The following is a 22,639-nucleotide window of genomic DNA, read 5'->3' as shown; positions in this document are numbered from 1 at the left end:
TCCTTTGTGTTACAGTAGAACCGTCCACCCTGGATGGTCAGCTCTATGAGAGTATGGAATATGTCTGCCTTCTGTCCCACATGGAAGGCTCAGAAATATGTGTTCATTGAATGATTAAGTGAAGGAGTGAACCTGTTAGGCTGCAAATCTCCCTGCTTCTCCCTTCTATCCACCTGGCAGTAGCAGTATAGCAAGCTGTATGGGTTTATGGAAATGAGTTTATTCCATGCTTCACAATAACAGTTCTCTATAAAGTGAGATGCACAGCTGGTAATTCTTTGAAGAGAAGTTCAGGAACAGACAGGGCAGGTATGGAGGCTGTGCTAACCACCTGGAGGTCACAGTGAGGTATGCGATGCCCATAAAGCATGTCCAGTCTGTGTCGCATGTACTCACACATGTAAGTACATGGAAGGCATGTGCATGGAAGTGCATGTAGGGCATGTAGGTACCTGCTCACACCTGGAAGTATTGTTTAGGGAGGAGCAATAATGAATCTAATTCTCCCATTGTTTGCCTCTTACGGAAGTACCCATTTTGTGATTCTTATCTCCCAATGCAGACAGAATACACCAAGGGCCCAACTGCCACCCTCTCCTCCGGTTTACCCTCCTGCAGATCCCTGTCATCCAGCGAGGATGGCCCCAGTGGCCACTCCAGCCTTTCAGATGGGGAGCTGACCCGGAACGTACAGGACAGCATCAAGCACCGTATCCTCTACCTCTCAGAGCAGCTGAGGGTGGAGAAGGCCAGCCGCGATGAGAACACAGTGGGCTACCTCAAGCTGGTATCCAAGGCCGACCGGCACCAGGCCCTCCACATCCGGCAGGCCTTCGAGAAGGTGAACCAGCGAACCTCTGCCACCATTGCCCAGATCGAGCAAAGGCTGCGCCAGTGTCACCAGCAGCTGCAGGAACTAGAGGAGGGCTGCAGGCCCAAGGGCTTAGTGCTGGGGACCAAAAGCAGCCTGGAGAACAACTGCAAGCAGCCCCGTGAGAAGGCTCTGTGTGCAGAGCTCCCCCAGTCAGGTGGAGAAGACTGCCTATCCAGCGACCTGTCCACCGTCATCAGACACGTCCCTCTGCAGACTCACTTCCCAGCCTGCCAACAGCAGAAGTCCTTGGGTAGCAAGTGTGGGGCCCAGCCACAAGCCCTGCTGGGGCAGAAGATGAAGGAACTGCTGAGAGAGGTGAAGATGGTCCACTTGAGCCTGCAGGGGTCCTACCAGAGCCTCAGGGAGCAGTATCTGACCAACCTGCAGGCATCGCTGGAGTCCCTTCAGGAGGAAAAGTCCAGGTGAGGCGGAGCTCCTGGCCACCTGGGCTCTGGGGAGGCTGGGGGGTGGTATCGGTGTTCCTCTCAGAGCGGCAGATGATAACATGAGTGGAATCGCCTCATCTGCCCTGACCCCATCACCTGGGCTCATGGATAAGTTGAGGCAGAAGCTCCCATGTGGGTGATATGTTCTGAAAACGACCGCCTTCCAGGGAATGCTTTCTCTGCCCCCCCCCCCCAGCCCCTGGTGCGGTGGGTTGATTTTATCTTCATCCAAGAGGCTTCCCTGGTGCCTCAGACAGTAAAAAAAAACGGCCTGCAATGTGGGTGACCTGGATTTGATCCCTGGGTTTGGGAAGATCCCCTGGATAAGGGCATGACAACCCACTCCAGTACTCTTGCCTGGGAAATCCCATGGACAGATGACCTGGTGGGCTACAGTCCATGGGTCACAGAGTTCAATACAACTGAGCAACTTGACACTTTCACTTTTACTTTCAAGACCAGACTAGGACCCACTAATAGCAAAAAAAAAAAAAAAAGGCAAACTCAGTCTCTCAAGGACATCCGCATTTCTATTTGAGCCCTTCTTGGAGTGCCAGCCGCCCTCATAGGTGCCAAGCTCCTTCCTCTGAGCCCTGCAGTCATCTTCTGTTTGCATAGGGAAATCCTACCTGCACTGACACTGCTGGACCAATCCCTGAAGGGCAGTTAAAGGAGTATGAAGGGGCAACCCGCTGTCAAGTAAGGCAGCCAGTCACAATTCAGGTTTCTTTTGGGGGTGACTTTTTCAAGGTTGTTGTGGTTGTTCAATCGCTGTTGCATCCAACTCTTTGCAACCCCATGAACTGCAGCACGCCAGGCTTCCCTGTCCTTCAGCATCTCCTGGAGCTTGCTCAAACTCATGTCCATCGAGTTGGTGATGTCATCCAACTATCTCATCCTCTGTCGTCCCCTTCTCCTCCCACTTTCAATCTTTCCCAGCATCAGGATCTTTTTCAATGAGTCCATTCTTCACATCAGGTGGCCAAAGTATTGGAGCTTCAGCTTCATCATCAGTCCTTCCAGTGAATATTCAGGACTGATTTCCCTTAGGTTGGACTGGTTGGATCTCCTTGCAGTCCAAGGGACTCTCAAGAGTCTTCTCTAGCACCACAGTTCGAAAGCATCAATTCTTTGGTGCTCAGCCTTCTTTATGGTCCAATTCTCTTTTCAAGGTTGGATTTATGTAAAGCAAGACCAGAACTCAGGACAGTTGTGCATTTCCTTGTATGTTTCTACACTGCCTAGGCCAATGGGACTGTGGTGCTCTAGAACGTTCTTAACCCATAGCATATTAGTGTCTGCCAGCTGTGCAGGGGAGCAGAGCAAACTACCTCCTCGCAAAACTCTGTGGGAATTGTGCGAGGTTGTACTTCTAAGCCAGCACCTTCCTCACACCACCAGCACCACCAGTGAACTGTGAAGTACACTGGCATCATCTTCAGCCACCAAGATGTTCTGGTCATTGGCTATAGCAGTTAGCCCACCTTGATTAATATATATTAGAAACAAAAAAGCAGGTCCATAAGACTCAGATTTCTTGAGAGATATGGTGAATGGACTGAAGAAGACTTAACATGGTTACAGTGACAATAGGGAGCATGTAGCATTGATCACCTGTACCATTCAGCAATGACTTTACAGATGGGGAAACAGAGTCTCAGGCACAAGGGCATATGTTCAGCTCAATGAAGTGTTACCTGGTGTCCACAACTGGTCACTACCCAGGCCCCTGCGATTGTCACATCTCCTCTGGTGTGTCACAAACTGAGGTTTCAAACTGGAGAGCTCTGTGACACTTCTCACAGGTTTTATATATATATTTGCTTTCAAGAGGGCTATTTTGTTTTTCAGTTGAGACAAAATTGACAAAACATAAAGTTATTAATTTTATTTTATTTTTTATCCAATACATGTTTATTGGGACGGTTTCACATTCCTCTTGATATAGGTTACTTTTAGTGCTGCTTCTGTCTGGATGAGCAGCCTTCTGTAAGCCTTGCTTTTCCTCCTGTAAGCTGGTGGAAGACAGTAGAGCAGCCAACACACAAAACTGCCATTTGTGCATGGCTAAAGACAGTGGTGATTTTATAACATCCTGGGCATTTCACATCCATGAAATAGGAATAGGGGCTCTGAACCAGATGCTTCTTCTTGTGTTTCCTTTTGTCTTCTGGAGAGAGATGAGGGAAATCCTTTTGAGAGGCAAGTTCTCATAGGGAGGTTGTCACTGCTGGAAAGGCTAAAATTGCTAATTTTAAAGTGTACAATAGTATTCAGTGCATTCACGGTATTGTGCAATGAAAAGTACATCTATCAATAATAGTTCCCCAAAGTTTTCATCACTCTGGAAAGAGACACTGCAACTCCCCGTCTGCCTTCCCTCAGTCCCTGGTAACCACCAATCTGTTTTCCATCTCTCTGGATTTGTCTGTTCTGGTACATTTCATGTAAATGGAAGCATATGTTATATCAGACTTTGTGTCTTCTTTCACGCAGTGTAATGATTTTGAGATTTATCTGCATTGCACACAAGAGTGGCTCATTCCTTCTTGTTCAGCAGTGCTCTGTGATGTGAACTCAGTGCATTGACCCATTCATTTGCTACCAGTTGGGACTGTGAGGAGTAGAGCTACTGTGAACACTATGCGTGTCTTTTTGTGAACATATGCTTTTATATGTGGAATTGCCAGATAACATCTAAAGCAACTTTTCCAGCATGTGCTGTGCTTAGTCACTCAGTCGTGTCCGACCCTTGGCAACCCCATGGACTGTAGCCCTCCAGGCTCCTCTGTCCATGGGATTCTCTAAGCAGGAATACTGGAGTGAATTGCCATGCCCTCCTCCAGACGATCTTCCTAGCCAGGGATCAACCTTCCCAACCCAGGTCTCCTGTGTGGTCGTACCATTTTACATTCCCATTAGGAGTCTGTGAGAGTTTGAGTTGCTGCACGGTCTTGCCAATATTTGGTGGTATGGTCAGTCTTTGAAGCTTCAGGCTCCTAAACTCAGGTGTCACCTAGTGGCCGAGAACTCTAGATGGTGTCACCATAGCACAGTTTTTTCTCAACCTCAACACTACTGGCATTTTTGACCAGGTGATTCTCTGTTGTAGGAGGCCGTGCCACGCATTGTGGGCTGTTTAGCTGCATCCCTGTTCTCTCCCCACTAGATGCAGTTGGAGGGCTTTCATCTGGCCATCCTAACAAAGTATCCCAAACTTAGTGGCTTCAAACAACAGAGATGGATTGTCTCAGTTCTGGAGGTCAGCACGGTGAAGTCAAAGTCAGCGTGTGGGTGGGGCCGCGTCCCTTTTGGAAGGGTGAATCTGTTCCTAGCCTCTCCCAGCTTCCTGGGGCTGCTGCTTCCTTAGCTTGTGGCCTTGGCACTGCAGTCTTCCAGGCCAGCACCTTCCCCTTCCCTCTGCTCTGTCTTCACATGCCCTTTTCCTCTGTGTGTGACAGTTGCCACTGCCTCCACTTCTAAGGATGTGTCTGATACTATGTGAGCTCGGAGGAGTTGCTCTGTCTCTACCAGGTTACCCCATCTGGCCCACTTCATCCTTCCCACCTCAGTCTCTCCATCTCAGACTTCTATGTGTTTCAGGCTGTTAGGTTCTAGCTCAGTTTGTCAAAGCCCATCCTCAGCTATGAACAAGATTATATTTTCTGCAGCAGCAATGATGTTTGAGGCCATTTGTATCAGACAGGTGACCTTAACAGATTTGGACGAATTTGAGGGGCGTTTTGGTTGACCAACCATCATTTTGCCCTCATAAGAGCATTTTCCATGGTGGTACTTCTACCTCTGTGGCTGTTGGAGCCAGACAGAGAAGAGTCCTTGACCAAGGGAGGGACGTGTCACAAGCCAGGGCCCTGCTGTGGCCCCACTGATAAGGGGAGATGGAGGGAACAGCCTTACACATTAATATTGTCTTATTCAACAATCTTTTCAAGAACATGTGTAAGAGTATTGTCATTTGTTCTTAGAATTATATTAATGAAGAACCCGCTTGCTAATTTCGTCTTCATGAAGAACATATTCATGAATATACACTTGAACGTGGTAGATATCTTGAATGTCCTTGCAGCTCTGTCCCATATGTGAACAGAAGGACAGCCACAGGGGAATCTGCTTTCAGGGTGGACACCCCACTCTCTCCCCTTCTCTATGGGCAGTAGTCTCAGTCAGATTGTCAGACCAATCTCTTCTCAACAGGGAACAGGGCAGAAATTGATGGACTATTCCTTGAAATACCATCATGAACTGACTCTTGATGAACTGGCTTCCATAAATGAGTGTTTCAGCTTCTCAGCTGCCTGGGGACCATCTCCACGGCGTGCCAGTCAAGTCCCTGAACAGGACCTAACTGAACTGCTCACTTCCCAGTTTCTATACCTGCCTCTGCTTCTCTGCAGGGCCCCAGGCCCCCACTGGTATCCAGCATTGTCACCCTGGTTCCGGTCAGGCCTTCCTCAGCTTTCCTTAAAAAGCCAGAAGCTGCCTGGCCTGTTTCTTTCTGGCCCATCCTTGTTGGTGCCCAAATGAGGGACCTCAAAGTGTTTTTTGACATCATGAAATATTCCAAACCCAGGGAAAGCAGAGAATAATTTGGTCAAGGTTATCTGCCCACCCCCAGCTTTCTCAAATCTTAACATATTCAAATTTTATTTAAGAAATAAAAGCTTAAAAGATGAGTTGCTTGAAATGTTCCCCTTCACCTTCCCCCCTTTGCCTACCTTGCTATCCTTGTTAGGCGCTTAGCTTTTCCAGACATATTTTTAGACTTTTTCTACTTAAATATGTGGTTGTAAACAACAGGTAGTGATGTTTTGTGTTTTTTTATTAGGTCTACTAAGATATTACTTACATGCCATAAAATGTACCATTTTAACTGTGTGTTTCAATGAGCTTTAGTAAATTTACCAAGTTGTGTAACCATTACCGCAATCCAATTTTGGTTTCTGTTTTAATAACAGCTTTATTGAGATATAATTGACATCCCATACAATTCACCCATTTAAAGTGTTTTTGTCATATTCAGTGTTTTTATCATATTCACAGAGCCGTGTTGTAGTCAACACTGTCTCAGTCCAGGACCCTGTCATCACTCCCAGCAGAAACTCCATCCCCGCTAGCAGTCACTCCCCACCTCCTCTCTCCCCCAGCCTCCAGCAACCACAAATTTGCTTCTGTCTTTATGGATTGGCATATGCTAAACATTTCCTATCCATGGAATCAAACAGTTATGTGGATTTTTGTGACTGTTCCATCCTGATAATCAACAGATGATTTTTAGGGAAGAGCTACTGCACACGAAACACTGGAATGGGTATATATATATATATATATATATATATATATATATATATATATGGAATTTAATGGCATACATGGGCAGTTTAGATCTCAATTTCTACTCATATATTGCTATTTTTGTAAAGCCGTTGCAAAAGAGTGACTATATATATAAAACATTCATGAATATTGGGGGAGGGGTGTGTGTGTGTGTGTGTGTGTGGCTGGCTGATGTGCATCTGGGGTGTTCTGAGACCGACCTGGAGGAGGAGGCAGGGTTCAACTGCAGCTTGAGGAGAGAGGAGGAAGGCGTGTTCTGAAGCCACATCTAGTGTTGGCGGAGGACCGCTCAGCCCCACACGAGCTTTGAGCAGGGTCGCTCAGGGCCTGTCACTGTCTGTTTTGCTCCCAAGACAAGTGCTGCTGGAAGGACAGGTGAATGGGCACCTGCAGGGGCACCTGGATGAGATTTACCACCTCAAACAGAACCTGGCCTGCACTGAGGAGAGAATGGTCTACCTGTCCTATGAGAGAGCCAAAGAGATCTGGGTGAGTAGCCCTGGGGGACCTTTGTGAGAAATGGCTGATAAGGAGGCGGTGATAGGGACCAGGCCAGCAGAAGATGAGGGAGTCTGCTCTGACACTCCTGGAGCCCAGGGAAGGGATCGTGCCTGGCACTGTGCCCCTGAGGTACCCAGTCTTTATGATCACGCTGCCCTACCCCAGGGCCGGGGCCAGCTTAGCCAATCTGGGAACTCGGGCACAATCTGCGACTCTCTGGCCCCTGGGCAGTGGGGACACGGGGTCCCAGCTTCACTGTCTTCCTCCTGCAGGAGGTCATGGAGACCTTTAAGAACCGCGTGGGCAAGCTCGAGGCTCTGCAGCAGGTGACCCAGCTGGGGCTGATGGAGCACCCGCAGAGCTGGCCCCAGGACATCCTGTGCCACTTGACGAGCCTGCTGCTGACGCTGGCCATGGTGCTCCTGGTCCTGCTGTCCGGCACTTGTGCCTGCCCCCTGCTGCTGCTGCACTTGCGCCTGCACGCCTGCACTGTGCTCCTGCTCCTTGGGCTCAGCACCCTGGCCTGGCAGAAGTGGCACGCCATCCCTGCCTGAGACTGGCAGGCTTGGGTCCCCTCCAGGTGGAGACGGTTTGCCAGGGCCTCTTGGCCTCCACCCAAGGGGCCTTAAAGGGCCTGGCTTTGCTAGTTCCTCCCACCTCTCAAGATGGCCACTGCTCAGCTCTGCCTTTCCTGGTCCATCCCTGGCAGCCCAGTGATGCCCACCTGCCTCACGCTTCTCTTTCTCACCTGCAGACAGGAGGCTTATAAAAGATGGACATCTCTGGAGTACTGTTCCCCTCTCTACCCTGCGTGCCGTCCCATGACCCAGTGACCCAATGCCCAGAGGCTCGGTTGCCCCCAAATGGCAGTGGCAGCCCCTGTGACATGGTTGTTTTTGGCAAAGAGAAACTACGATTATTTCACAGGGATGGAAAAGCAAGGGTGCGGAGGTGCGGTGGATGGGGGCCGAAGCCCTGGAGGTGGGGACAGGTTCTGTTTTCCATTTTCGGGTGGGAGGCAGGCGTTTTCGTTTTCAGGGCTGGCAGAGACTCATGCAGGTGACACTGAAGAGACGGATGACGCCTCTGTTTTGGAAACACTGGAGAGTTCAGAGCTGTCATCCACCTTCTTCCCAAAAAGTTGCAAGATGCAGTTTCGAAACTGGCAGGACAGAAAGGGTTATTGAATAGCAGAGCAGGCAGGGCCAGTGTGCTAGGCTAAATGCAACGGCGGGGCCCTGTGAGGATAGCAGTCCTTAGATGTCACCCTGATGGCTTAGGAGGCCTGAAGCTGAAACTCCAGTACTTTGGTCACCTGATGAGAACTGACTCATTGGAAAAGACCCTGATGCTGGGAAAGAGCGAAGGCAGGAGAAGGGGACGACAGGGGATGAGATGGTTGGATGGCATCACCGACTCAGTGGACATGAGTTTGAGTGAACTCCGGCAGTTGATAATGGACAGGGAAGCCTGATGTGTTGCAGTCCATGGGGTTGCAAAGAGTCGGACAGGACTGAACAACTGAACTGTACTGACAGCTTACACATTCAGAATCTACAAGGAGAATGGAGGAAGGCTCCAGTTACTCTTTGCACAGGTGGATAGTCTATTCCTGACTATTCGGTTATCTGAGTTACCTAATTGACCAGTATTTGATGGTGACTCAGTTCAGTTCATTTCAATTCAGTCACTCAGTCGTGTCCGACTCTTTGCGACCCCATGAATCGCAGCACACCAGGCCTCCCTGTCCATCACCAACTCCTGGTGTTTACTCAGATTCATGTCCATCGAGTCGGTGATGCCATCCAGCCATTTCATCCTCTCTCATCCCCTTCTCCTCCTGCCTCCAATCCCTCCTAGCATCTGGGTCTTTTCCAATGAGTCAACTCTTCACATGAGGTGGCCAAAGTACTGGAGTTTCAGCTTCAACATCAGCCCTTCCAGTGAACACCCAGGACTGATCTCCTTGAGGATGGACTGGTTGGATCTCCTTGCAGTCCAAGGGACTCTTAAGAGTCTTCTCCAACACCACAGTTCAAAAGCATCAATTCTTTGGCGCTCCGCTTTCTTCACCGTCCAACTCTCACATCCATACATGACCAAATTGTGTTCCTCCAAAGATATGTTCAAGTCCTAATCCTTGGAGCCTGTAACTGTGATCTTATTTGGAAGTAAGTCTTTAGAGATGTGATTAAGGTGCATATTATCATGAGGTCATATTGGAGTAGGGTGGGCCCTCATCCAATGATGGATGTCCTCAGGAAAAGAAGGGAATTTGGATTCAGACAGAGAAGAACACCATGCAAAGGTAAAGGGCAGAGATCACAGGGACTCATCCTCAACGCGAGGAACACCAGAGGTTTCAGGTACCTGTCAGGACCTAGGAGAACGAACCAACCCTGCCCACACCCTGATCTCAAACCAAGAGAGAATATATTTCTGTTGTTTCAACACCCCTAGCTTGTGGTACTTTGTTATGACAGCCCCACGAAACATATACAGTGACAAAAGATGATCCCAGCTAACGGGCCAATGTCTGGGAGAGTCTCAGAGGCATTTTAGTGAAAAGAAAAGTGACTGTTGTCTTGTTTCTGTTCTGTCATCAAGGGGCTAGGTGAGGATTAGGTAGGCAAGAGCCCACCTTGTCTCTTCAACCAAGAGTCTTCTGGCATCAGAAGATCTCTGCTCTGTGCTGTGCTGTGTTTAGTCACTCATTTGTGTCCAACTCTTGGCAACCCCGTTGACTGTAGCCCGCCAGGCTCCTCTGTCCATGGGGATTCTCCAGGTCAGGACACTGGAGTGAGTTGCCATGCGATCCTTCAGGGGATCTTCCCAATCCAGAAATCAAACCCAGTTCTCCTGCACTGCAGGTGGATTCTTTATTGTCTGTGCCATCAGGGATGCCCAAGAATACTGGAGTGGGTAGCCTATCCCTTTTCCAGGGGATCTTTGGAATCAAACTGGGATCTCCCGCATTGCAGGCAGATTCTTTACCAGCTGAACTACCAGGGAAGCCCCCTGCTCTTTGCTACTGAACCCCTAATGAGATGTATGCATTTCCCAGACTATATCTCATGACTGAGTTAACAACAATGCTTTGAGAATACAAAGCAGAGGCATCTCCTATATATTTGGGGTCTGTTCTCAACTACCTCTAGCTACCTCCAATATCAAAACTCTAACAAAAACATAATTGTTGAAGTCAGTAACACCAGAATTGGGCTGAGCAGCTGAACAGACTCAGCTGAAGACCCAGCAGATGAGGCTGAGGGATACATTGGCCACACATTCAGCATCTACATACTGAGCACCCACGCTGAACCCGTGTGTCCTTGGGGCATCTGCATCGAATCGAAAGAGCAACATTTCATGTCCTTGTGGAGCTCCATTCCAGAAAATTCTCTCTGAATGCAACAGGAAGGGATAACAGTGTGGAAAGGGTGAAAGCAAAGTTCGAAAGCCTGGAGAATCTGGGAATGCAGACAGTGGCAGAGGAGGGGGAGTTCCAGGAGGGAGAATGGAAAAGCTCACGAAACGACAAAGATGGCCTAGGATTCTGCAAGCGAAAGCCAAACCTCAGAAGAGACCCATGGGAAAGACAGGAAATGGGGGCCAAAGGGTGAGCTCTGCTCTCGGTGTGAAGTCCTGGGGACTCCATAGTGGTGTTGGTCCTACTCGATAACCTAAATATTACCATGGTGAGATGTGAGGCCCCTTGGAGAGTGGTATTCTGACCCGCAGACTTTTCTGATTATCAAGCCACATCACATCTACTCGACACCTTAGTGGAGTGGACATGATGGATTCAAGGAAGAATAGGCAAATGGCCCTTCAAAGATAATGGGCCTTACAGGTGATGATGGTCACCTGTAACTTTGCAAGAAGTCTAGGAGTTGTGGGCAGTTTACTGCTGAGGCTCAATATGCCAGCTCCTGATGGCTGCCATCTGGCAAGACCACAGGATGTCCTGCCTGGACTGATCCACAAAGTTAAGAAGGCTAAAAGTCAGCACAGGCAAGAAGGGCCTCTGTGTCCTTGTCAGAATTAGGGTTTGAATATGGAAAGATTAAGTTCGCAAGAAGAATTGTGTCTGTGAAATCAAGACGCACATGCCCAGGGTACTTTGTATGCTAGATGCATTCTGGCAATCCTAGGGTGTCTGAGCTCTGGGCTCAGCTAAGGCCAGCCGATGGGATGGGCATGCACACATAGTGGCCTGCAGGAAGTGCCCATTGTCAGGCCCAGACCATAAAAGGATCCAGAGGGACGGCTGTCTGGGGCTGGGTCACTGGTGCCGAGCCTCCCGGGGTTACTTTCCCAGAGGTCATTTTCAGGCTTCCTGCAGACACACTTCCTGGTGGGAGCCATCCAGGCTCTTCCAGGGTCTATCTGCAGTTTGCTCTGCCAAACTGTGTGCCTTACCTGGCGGTTCATGAAGACATAGATAATGGGGTTGTAGATAGTGGCACTTTTGGCAAAGTAGGCTGGCAGGGCGGCCACCAGAGGGTGGAAGGCGTAGCCGGGGTGTGCAGCGGCGAAGCAGGCAAAGAAGGTGTAGGGCCCCCAGCAGAGACAGAAGGCGAAGATCATCACCATCACCATGCGGGTTACTTCCTTCTCCGCCTTCTGGGTGGACTCAGATTCTTTCTGCTGCTTCGCCACCTGAGGGAGACGGAGAGTCATCCTGGGGACCGTGAGGGGTATCTCAGGGGATTCCCTTCTGCTGACTTCCCTGGTGGCTCAGACAGTAAAGCATCTGCTTACAATGTGGGAGACCCAGGATCGATCCCTGGGTTGGGAAGATTCCCTGGAGAAGGAAATGACCACCCACTCCAGTACTCCCACCCAAGGGAGTTCCCGGCCTGGCCAGTGCTGGTCTTGTGGGAGCTCTTAGAGGCTTTGAGTGGGGCTTGGCTAACACCTGCCAGGAGGCAGGGAAGGAGCTAATGAGGCTGTTTCCAGCCTCCCCTGGTCCCTTATCAGAGTGTGTTCCCCCCCCCTCCCCCGCCCCATGGTCAGGTCTCAAGGGTGACTGATGGCTGGGGTGTGTCCTGTAGCCCAGATTCCACAGCTCACTACTCGCCCAAGTTGTGTGTGGCTACCCGTGGGAGTCAGTTAAGTTGCTTCTGATTCCAGACTGCCAGCGAGGGGTGGGGGTGGGCAGCGAGAAGGGGGAGCAAATCACAGGCTGAAGGCAGGGGGAAGTGAGCTTATCTCAGCTGTGATGGCCTCCCCTCCACAAAGAGCTGTGACAGCCCGTGATGAGCCAATTGTGGGCACAAGCCTCTTTGGAGAGGAAAGGCACCACCCCCAGAGGCCTCTGACTCTGCGTGCTAGGCCTGGGAGGCATCTCCAGGCCAAGCTAATTGACAAAGACATGACTTTTGTGTGGTGTTTTGGGCACCCCGGGGGAGTGCAGAGTTCTCAGAAGCCCTTCTCCTGCCTTGCTCTGATTTCCTGCACCCCGGTGGTGGCGTGGGGGCGGGGACCAGCTTCTCAGGGAGGAGGGTGTGAATGCACCCCTTGGACAGTCCTGTGAAGGGAGCCCTCGGGTGGCAGCCTTTTGAAAACACTCCTTGCTTTGCAGGTTTTGCTTTGGGATCTGGCGGGCTGTGACTAGCTTTCCTCCCCATCCCCCTCCCCGGGGTCAGCTCTGGGTCCCTCCACGAAAAGAGGGGGGCTGTCCCTGCCCACCTTGTACAGGCAAGGCCAAGGGAGCCTCACATCTGGTTTGGGGGCAGGAGAGTAGACCGGGTGGTCCTCTGTGGCTCCTCCCTGCCTGCATGATCCTGCTGGCAGGAGGGAAGCTGGGAGGGCGAGGCGCTTACCGCTCGGATAGCCAGCCACACTTGCAGGTAGCAGAGCACGATGACGCTGAGCGGGATGAAGCAACACGTGATCATGAGAACGATCATGTACGACTGCACACCCGGGTAGGAGCTGCCACTGAACACATCGGGGCCACAGGAAGTCTTCAGGCCGTGGGGCCAGTACCTGCAGAGAAGGGCCGGAAGCCCTTGCTGAAATGGGCAGGGACCAGGATCCTTGCCCCGGCACCCCAGTGACTTGATTGAGGATTGTTGGGCTTTTTTTTATTATTATTGTGGTGAAATTCACATTACCCGAATTGATTTTTTTTTTGCAGTGAACAGTTCAGAGTCATCTAGGACATACACGGTATGGGGCAACTGCCACCTCTGTCTGCTTCCAGGACATTTTCATCACCAGCCCCCAAAGGAAGGCCTTTGGTAGGATTTCTGTAAATCCTTCTCCATCTCTGATCTCATTTTCCCCTCTTTTTTTATTTTTGTGTTAAAACACACATAGGTGGCTCAGACGGTAAAGCATCTGCCTGCAATGTGGGAGACCCTGGTTCAATCCCTGGGTTGGGAAGATCCCCTGGAGAAGGAAATGGCAACCCACTCCAGTACTCTTGCCTAGAAAATTCCATGGATGGAGGAACCTGGTGTGCTACAGTCCATGGGGTCGCAAAGAGTCGGACACGACTGAGTGACTTTACTTTCTTTTTTCTTTACACATAATTAGGAGGTTTGGTGCATTCCCGATGTTGTGCATCCATCACCAATCTGGTTTTAGAACATTTTCATCATCCCCATCACATCCCCTTTTTACAAAGGGGAGGTGAAGCACCCTCTTGCCTTAAGAAGAGCTGTGAGCCCCTGAGGATTACATGAGCATGTATTCAACAATCCCAGCTATTGTGGGCATGGGGTCATGAGGAGGGTGACAGACAGAGCCTGCCCTCCATGATGATGGAAGCTTCCCAAAGAAAGAAATTGTTCATCAGCTTGCAGCAGAAGACAGAAATGCAGCGGCCTTGTCCCATCCCGCCCACTCAAATATCAGAGCCACTTCCTTGGAAATTCGGGTCTTCCCCCAAAGAATCCACCTGATGAGGACACTGGTGAGCTGTGACCCAAGAAGCCTCCACAAAGGGGGCCCCTTAGCAGGTGCAAGAAAGAAGCCTGGGACAGAGTGGGTAAGAATCTGTGTGCCCAGTGATCCAGTGTGCCATGGCCTGAGCCTGCAGTGTTCCTCTGTGAGCTCTCATGATCTACTCCTGTCTGGGAGAAACAGACCTTTGCTGAGGCTTAGAGACCACAGGGCCCACGCCCACGTGGCAGCCAGGCAGAGTCATACAGCCTCAGACCGGGCCTGCTCAAAGGGCCCTCAGGAGGAGTCAGATCTACTCCCACTTCACTCCTGGAGCCACAGAGGCCCAGAGACAGAGAGTGATTTGCCCCAAGATCTCAAAGTGAACGACGAGTTTGACCCTCCTTGCCCTGTTCTACATGCATTGTCTTCCTGGCACTCCACCTCCTCACCTACTCCAACCAAAGATGGGCGGAGCCGTCCACACAGCAGCCCAGATCCAGGAGAAGGCGATGCCCGCGATGGCCAACTTGGCATCAAATCTGACGTTGCCAAAGGGCTTGCAGACCACCATCCACCTCTCCCAGGAGATGATGGCCAAGGACCAGAGACCGGTGATCCCTTTGGGGCAGAGCAGACAGGAGGGCTTTGAGTCAACAGTTTGCAAGATCAAGAGGGAGAATGCCCCCCATGCCCCCCAACCTGCCTGCAAAACCTGATTCTCCAAAAAGTGTTTTCGGGTCCATGGAGCAACAGGTCTCTTGGTTAGTTTCTTTTTCTAACACCTGTGTCCCCTGTTCCTTCCCTGCTGTGCCTGCAGCCACCTCCCTTTGCCCTCTCTGGTTCAGCCTTGTGGCCCACCTCGCTTCTTGTCTCTCTTTTATCTGGCCGCCAGCCTTTCTCATGATACTGTCAATGCAAGTCCTGATGGCCACGTACACCCCTGAGGCCACACTGAGGTGCTACTGTCCCAGCCAAGGCCAGGAAACAGGACGTGTCTGGTGACTGGCACACTCCAGCTGTGGGCATGCCTGTCCTCAGCCCAGGCCTCTCAGCATAGCCCACCTGGCAGCAATCTGTGTGTGGAATTCACGGCTCCATGAGCTAGGATGGGGCAACAATGTGTTTGTTTCCACCAACGTCTGCTGGACACTTGGCTTCCCTTACTCCCAACACGAGTGCAGTAGCGTTAGCAGCACCCGTGGCTTGTCACTTTACAGAGGTGCCAGGCATTTGCCAAGACGACTATATTCATTACCATGTTGACCTTTCAGGGACTCTCCTGCCAGATACAGTTGATACTTTCATGGAGTGGTGTCCTGAATACTTCTACAAACTACTTTTAATATGAACACTTTGAATGAGGGACTGTGTCACTAATTCATGTTTCAATACTTCGATAACCGTATTTCAGTATCATCGGCTTCCTTGGGAATCCATGGTCCCCCAAACTGGTGACCTGAGAGCAGACCTCGAGCAGTTACAGAAGTGGAGGAGCCACTCAGGGGCCCCGGCACCAGCTACCCACGGTGCCCAAAGGGTTTGAACTTGGTCAGGTCAGTGAGTGGAGGTGACACCACCAGTGGCTCAGGTCACTGACCAGGTCCTCTCTCCCTGTCCGCTAATCCTACTGTCTGTCTATGGCTCATCTCTTGAGAATCCAAATTGGAGATCACTGCAGAGCAGTGAGACAAACCCAATATAGATGTGGGTGCCAAGGACCCAGGCATGTGAACAGGTGGCCATGGGAACATAAAACCGGGAGGAGGAAGCTGTGCGCCTTCACTGCTTTGATGGCCGGGGGCCTGGAGACGGGGTGCACTGGGGCCCCTGGGCTCCTTGTCGTCTTCGGTGAATGCCAAGCTGCAACCCCACAGCCCTTGGTTCTCTCCTGGGGGGTGTGTGCCCCCGAGGGGTCCATGTCCTCTTCTTCATAGACCCCTGGCAAGCAGACCTGGCCTCCCAACATGCCCCAGCCTTGCCTAGTGCTCAGCGTGTGGTAGATGCCACCAGCCCTGGTTTCCTCACATCCTCCCAGCCGTTGGCGAGCCTCCTCTCAGTCTCCCCCTCTGATCCCCTCCTCCCCATCTCACTCTACGATCCTGGGCCTCGTCTGTCCCTTGTCTGCCCACCCAGCCTCTGGCCACCCAACCAGCCTAGCTGTCTGCACCCCACCCTCCTTGGCCACTTGGCATGAGTGCCCTTGCATCCTTCTGACCCAACATCCAGTTCCCTCATGACCTCCTCCAGATCCCGGTCCTCTAAGGACTGACGGCGCCATATTCTCACTATCCAGATGCCCAACAGCACAGAGCGATGAACACAGGGGCTTGGCAGCCAATGGAGATCTCGGCAGAGCCATGACCCATGGAGAAATGAGCGATTAGGCTGGGGAAAGGAACGTAGGATCTAGTTTCAATATCTCAGGAGCTCTCCTGGGAATTGCTTCCTTGACAGAGAAAAACTGACACAGGTGTGAACTGAAAGGGCACGTGTCCCAGATTTGAGTGGGAGGCTCATTTGGGATGCCCAGAGGCATCCTGTGTCACCCTGTTCTGCGATTATGTGGATCTGTCTGTCTCTGCCCATGCCAGCTACATGGTCTCAAACTGAATGTCACCAGGTCAGGTCTATTTCAGAGCAGACACCTCTAATGGTCCCAGCCCAGCTTCCCCAGCAGGTCTGTCCCCCTTCAAAGATGTACTAAGCCCGCGTCCTACAGCTGCCCTGGCGATTTCACCACATGATGATCTCCTTTACATGCAGCAGGCTGGGTCTCCCCCGAACTCAGGCCCCCAGGTGACTTACCACACAAGGAGACAGTGTAGCCCTCCACGACACACAGGGGGTGGCCCAGCACAAAGTAGCCATACATCTGGTTCACGACGCTGATGGTGCTGGCGATGATGGTCTCCACCAGGTCAGCGATGGCCAAGTTGACCAGGATCCAGTTGAGAGGGTGGCGGAGCTTCTTGAACCTCATGGTGGCTGCCAGTACAAGCCCATTAGTGAAGACGGACGCGATGACCACGAAGACCATCCAGGCGCTGGTGAGGTGGTACACCCATCTGGGAGCGATGTGGTAATTGGGGCCTTCGAAGGGATCTGGAGGCAGGAGGTACAGAGTGAGCAGAGGACTCGGGCAGCCTCTTCATCACATGTATGGCCACACCTGCACTTGCCTTTGAAACTGGCCTTTCCCCCTAGCTTTGTCCATCTGCAGGCAACCTTCCCTCAATTCTGTCTCTCAGACCCAAGGCCACAACCTGCTGGAAACACCTGCATGGGCATCCTTGAGCTTAACAAAGCATCATCCATGCCAGGTATTGCTTCCTGGTCTGAGTTGCCCACCCACGATCTGGCAAGTCGCCCTCCTGGAGTGTGGTTGGCTGACTCCTGCTCCCCTGAAAACCCCCCGGTGCCCCGGTGATGTTGCCTGTGTGTGCTGCACATCATTCTGTCGTCAGATCTCTGCTTGTGGTCTTCCTCATACCCGGGTCCTCGGCTGGTTCATACCATCCAGTCTGGCTCCGTGCCCTTGCCTTCCGGGACCCTTTCTAGATTCCCCAGCTGAGATTTAACTCCATATTGGAGCTCTGCATGTGCGTGTTCTGTCTTCCTCACTGGACTGTGTCTTGTGCATGTATAGTCAGTGCCCTGAGAATGAAAGATTGAGGGCCTTTGCTATGGATTGAATTGTGTCCCTTCCAAAAAAAGGCATGTGGGAATCATAATCCCCACTCCCTCAGAATGTGACCTTATTTAGGAAAGGGTTTGTACAGAGATGATCAAGTTCTGATGACGTCACTAGGCTGGCCCTAGTCCAGTAGGACTTGTGTCCTTACAAAAAGGCAAAATTTGGACACAGACACATTCAGGAGAAGATGGCCATGTGAAAATGAAAGCAAGGATCAGGGTGGTGTTTCAATAGCCAAGGGATACCACGGATTACCAGAGATTATTATAACCTGGGGGAGGGATACCACGGATTGCTGGAGACTACCATAAACTGGGGGAGGGATACTATGGATTACCAGAGACTACCATAACCCTGATGGTGTTCCCTGGTGGCTGGTTTGGTGGGTCAGCCACCTGGATGGGTGAGGAAAACCTGATGGTTATCAGTTCTGAGATCTGCTGGAGAAGGGATAGGCTACCCACTCCAGTGTTCTTGGGCTTCCCTGGTGGCTCAGCTGGTAAAGAATCTATCTGCAATGCAGGAGACCTGGGTTCGATCCCTGGGTTGGGAAGATGATATGGAGAAGGAAACGGCAGTCCACTCCGGTACTCTTGCCTGGAAAATCCCATGGACGGAGGAACCTGGTAGCCACCGTCCATGGGGTTGCAAAGCGTCGAACACGACTGAGCGACTTCACTCACTCACCATAACCCAGGGAAGGGACCTGGAACAGAGTGTCCCTCAGAACCACCTGGAGGAGCCAACCCTGTCGAGCCCGTGATCGCTGGCCTCCTGAACTGGGAGATGATCAATTTCTGTTGCTTAAGCCACCCAGTCTGTGGTGCTGCAGCTGGAGCAAACACACACAGAATGAAAGTGAGGGGTAACTCCCCTTTATTATGACAGTGGGTCTACACCTTTCTCTGTTGGAAGGACCTTTCTGCCACCACCATTTTAGCAGATTACTCAACCACTAAGTGATGGAAATAGGATGACGGGGAGGGGGGTTGGGCAGAAGGGCATGGGTCAGTCCAGGAACAGTCAACTCATCATCTTCAACAAATAAATTGCAAGGATATTGAGGGAAAACATCTACAAGTATGACTTTGCATTTATGTTTTTAAAGAGTCCTTTCTTCTTAGAACTACCTTCTGAAGTCTTACAGAGAAAATGATGTGATGTTTTGGATCTGCTTCCAGAAATCGGCAGGAGTGGTTATTGGACAGGATAGAGAGGAAATAAGAGAAGTGATGGACACCCTAGTGGAGGGAACAAGTTTTGGGTACCCAGTGCCATTATCTTCTCCTATTTTGCTAGACATATGAATTTTTGTAAAAAAAAAAATTACAATAGGGAAGTCTGGGGTGTCGACAAAGCCCCAGGGGCCTCCAGGAAGAGCGTTGTTGGGTCTCCATCAGGGACATTCTGGGGTGAAAACCATCAGGTCAAGGTGAACTTCACGGTTCTCCACCAGTTTGGCTTGGGAACCCTATTGCTGGTCCTGCTCTGGGTGTCAAGGAGCCAGTGTGGCTTCTGGAAATTGTGGCAAGTGAGACATTTTTCCCTTGGACTGCAAGGAGATCCAACCAGTCCATCCTAAAGGAAATCAGTCCTGAATATACATTGGAAGGACCAATGATGAAGCTGAAGCCCCAATCCTTTGGCCACCTGATGCGAAGAATGGACTCATTGGAAAAGACCCTGATGCTGGGAAAGATTGAAGGTGGGAGGAGAAGGGGATGACAGAGGGTGAGATGGTTGGATGGCATCACCAACTCAATGGACATGAATTTGAGTGAACTCTGGGAGTTGGTCATGGACAGGGAGGCCTGGCATGCTACAGTCCATGGGTTCACAGAGTCAGAGCGACTGAACTGAGACATTTTTGAAGGAACTAAAGGTCTTTGGTTGGAAGAAGGGACCTGGGGGGTTAGGGGCTGGGGGTCATTGGCATCTTCAGCTCTCTGACGGGCTGGCAGACAAAGCCTTGTGACTGGGCCATGCCCAGGGCAGAATGCCAGCTGCCTCAACAGAATTTTATACAGTCTGGTGCAGCTGAAGCGCCTCTTCTCAGGAGCCGAGCTAACTTCTTCCCTAGGACATGCCGCCAGGGGCCAAGGGCTCCATGGTGAGCTTGCACAAGACGACCACCATGGTCTCTTCTATCCTTAGGCTCTCGAAGGCACTCACCCACCTCTGGACCACCTGAACCTCCCGCTCCTGCTGGCCATCTCCATTTGGTTTGGGGAGATGCAAAGATGAGTTAGGCCCGGGTTCCCTCCCCAGGAAGAGAGCCCCCACATGGACGCAGTGGGGTTGAGGGCAATGAGCGCTCACTAGCAGTCTAGGACAGGGATTCTCAGAGGCTCTGTGAAGCCAATGTGGTTTGAAATGCACATTCGATATGATGGTGTCCTTAGGGGCTTCCCTGGTGGCTCAGATGGTAAAGTGTCTGCCTGAAATGCGGGAGACCCAGGTTCGATCCCTGGGTCAGGAAGATCCCCTGAAGGAGGAAATGGTAACCCACTCCAGTAGTCTTGCCTGGAGAATCCCATGGATAGAGAAGCCTGGTGTGGGCTATAGTCCATGGAGTCACAAGGAGTTGGACAAGAGTGAGCGACTTCACTTTCTTTCTTTCTTTTTGTATTCAGAAAGGACCCCTCCCCCATTTATGGCATCATAAAAGCTAAGGGGAGCAACGGGGTACAGAGGCTCTCTGGGGTGGAGGGTGGCCAGCCAGCACACCGCTCACAGCCACTTGGGCCTGTATCCCTGGAGGGCTGTTCCAGCCAGTCCGACCCAGCCTGCTTGCTCACCTCTGGTGGAGTTGCTGTTGGTGTAGGTGAAGATGCTCCCCTGGGTGCTCTCCTCAAAGTTGGCCTGTGGCTGCCCACCTGCAAGCCTTTGGGGGCCCCACTCGTGGGCCATGGCTCTGTAAAGCCCTGTCCCTGATGCCCGCCAGCCCTGGCACTGCCCAGGGGGCCACGGCGCTTTATATCAGCCTGTGGGATCAGCCCAGGCCTTCTCACCTTAAAAGCCCCCAAACTCTTCACCATCTGATCTCTTAATTGGGCCTGGGACTTAGACCTCCTCCTCCCCCAGCACTGGGCCTGCTGGCTCCTGGGTGAGCCCACGGGGGTGGCTCAGAGGAATTTGCTGGGAGCCAAACTCTGAGCCAGGGTGCTGCGGGGGCTGCCTTGGGCCCTCGCTCCTGTTTCTCTGTCCTCTCTTCCTTTCTACCATCCAGCACCTGCTCTAGGCCAGGCAGGCACAAGCAGCGGGCTTTTCAGTCCAGAGCCCAGCCCCGCCTTTCACAGCGGCTCCTCCCCATGTAACTTTGGGCCGGGACCTGGAGCCTCCTGGAGGGTCAGGCCACGTTGAGGGCCCAGATGGCTACAAGTTGCACCACTGGGGCTACTTCCCCAGGAAGGGATGGATATCCCACCATCCATCCAGCTCTTCCTGCCCCTCCTACCTTGCTCCCCATGAGCTGCAGCTTCCCTGGTCACCAGGGGGCTCATCCAGCCCCCCCCCAGCAGCCCTCCTGAAGCCCCTGAGGGTGCCCACAGGCCCCACTTGTCCAACTCTCCCTCCCTTGAATTCACAACTTTCCTTGGACTGCCCTTGACTAGGACTTCCTCTAGACGTGCCTTCGAAAGCAAACCTCTCCACAGAACGTTCCAGACAGGCTGCCTCTGCCATCCCGTTGCACCCACTGCTGTCTGGCTGCCGCTGGCTGAGCACTTGGCAGGGGCACCAGTTACTTAGAAATCGCTCGATTCTCCAGCCTTGCCTGTCTTCACGCAAGAAGGCAAATACGCATGTTCAGGGCAGCATCATTCACAAGAGGTCAAACTGTCCCAAAGTCAATCAACAGGTGAATGGACACCCAACCAAATGTGGTATATCCATGTACTGGAATATTATAAAGTCATAACAAGGGATGAAATCATGACACGTTACAACATGAAGGAACGTCGAAAAGATGATGTTAACTGAAAGGAACAGACACAAAGGATCTCAGATGGTGGAAGGCCCAGAACAGACAAACCCACAGAAACAGCAGATTGGTGGGTGCCAGGGGCTGGGAGGAGGGGCATGGAGAGGGATTCCTTAGAGAAAGAGGGATACCTTGGGGGTGATAAAATAATCCTAAAATTAGATGGTGATGGTGCAGCCACTGTGGAAAACAGTTGGGCAATTCCAAAGATTGAAAAATAGAATTACCATGTGACTCAGCAATTGTCCTTCTGAGTCCATGCCCAAAAGAACTGACAGGGCTTTTGTTTACAGCATGAACAGAGCATGTTCGATGGCACTTGATATAACAAGGTCAGATCCCAAGAATGCCACCCCAGGTTCTTTCAACTCCCAAGGCCATGCTTTTCTCTCGGGCCTAGATTGCAGGGGGCTCAATCTGCCTGTCCCCACCCGAGTCAAAGAATCAGCACATCAGAGAATGTGAAAGCTGGAAGTGGGCTCCCTCTGAGTGCTGACTGCAGGACTGCCTGTTGCCAGCAAGGCCATGGACTGGCAGGGTGGTCTTGGGTGGGATGATCCCTCTGTCTCAGGCCAGGTTCGCCTTCTGTCTAAAGGAAGAAGACCCATCCTGCCTGCCCCCACCCACCCCACCCTCTCAGGGGGCTGCCAGTTGGATGGGGGAGGGGGTGCTCCCAGCGATGCTGTGCCATTGGGAAGCCCCTTGTGAATGTGAAGTGTCATCTCAGCCAGACATTCAGACATGCCGGGGAGCCTCCAGCCAGAGCCTCAGAGCTGACCCATCCCACCTGCTGCCCCCAGACCCTGGGGAAGGGGGAGAGGGAGCAGAGGTGATAGCAGTGAGTCCTGGACAACCCCCCCCCAACCGTCTGCAGAGTGAGGGTGCTAATT

General features: G+C 51.7%; 3 protein-coding genes and 1 non-coding gene across 4 annotated transcripts; 2 read left to right on the top strand and 2 right to left on the bottom strand.

Annotated features, from left to right (window-relative positions):
• The first annotated feature begins 556 nt into the window (after nucleotides 1–556).
• On the top strand, nucleotides 557–7,859 carry TEX28 (testis expressed 28). The gene is made up of 3 exons (XM_065915608.1): nucleotides 557–1,296; nucleotides 7,029–7,164; nucleotides 7,449–7,859. The coding sequence occupies exons 1-3, from the start codon at nucleotides 557–559 to the stop codon at nucleotides 7,728–7,730; spliced, it is 1,158 nt and encodes a 385-aa protein (XP_065771680.1). The 3' UTR covers nucleotides 7,731–7,859.
• Nucleotides 3,276–3,434, bottom strand: LOC136153617 (small ribosomal subunit protein eS27-like). The gene has a single exon (XM_065915611.1). It carries the CDS (start codon nucleotides 3,432–3,434, stop codon nucleotides 3,276–3,278), a length of 159 nt encoding a protein of 52 aa, XP_065771683.1.
• Nucleotides 7,860–8,227: 368 nt separating the features above from the next.
• LOC136153616 (long-wave-sensitive opsin 1) lies at nucleotides 8,228–20,677 on the bottom strand. The gene is made up of 6 exons (XM_065915610.1): nucleotides 20,566–20,677; nucleotides 16,879–17,175; nucleotides 14,523–14,691; nucleotides 13,005–13,170; nucleotides 11,599–11,838; nucleotides 8,228–8,338 (listed from the first exon to the last, which is right to left on the bottom strand). Exons 1-6 carry the CDS (start codon nucleotides 20,675–20,677, stop codon nucleotides 8,228–8,230), a joined length of 1,095 nt encoding a protein of 364 aa, XP_065771682.1.
• TRNAF-GAA (transfer RNA phenylalanine (anticodon GAA)) lies at nucleotides 20,175–20,247 on the top strand. Its single transcript has one exon. It is a non-coding gene; the product is annotated as a tRNA-Phe (tRNA).
• Nucleotides 20,678–22,639: the final 1,962 nt, after the last annotated feature.

Source organism: Muntiacus reevesi, chromosome X, assembly GCF_963930625.1.
Source record: "Muntiacus reevesi chromosome X, mMunRee1.1, whole genome shotgun sequence".
Classification (NCBI taxonomy): domain Eukaryota; kingdom Metazoa; phylum Chordata; class Mammalia; order Artiodactyla; family Cervidae; genus Muntiacus; species Muntiacus reevesi.
Note: the sequence above shows the minus strand (reverse complement) of the source record. Positions and strands in the feature narration are given on the sequence as shown.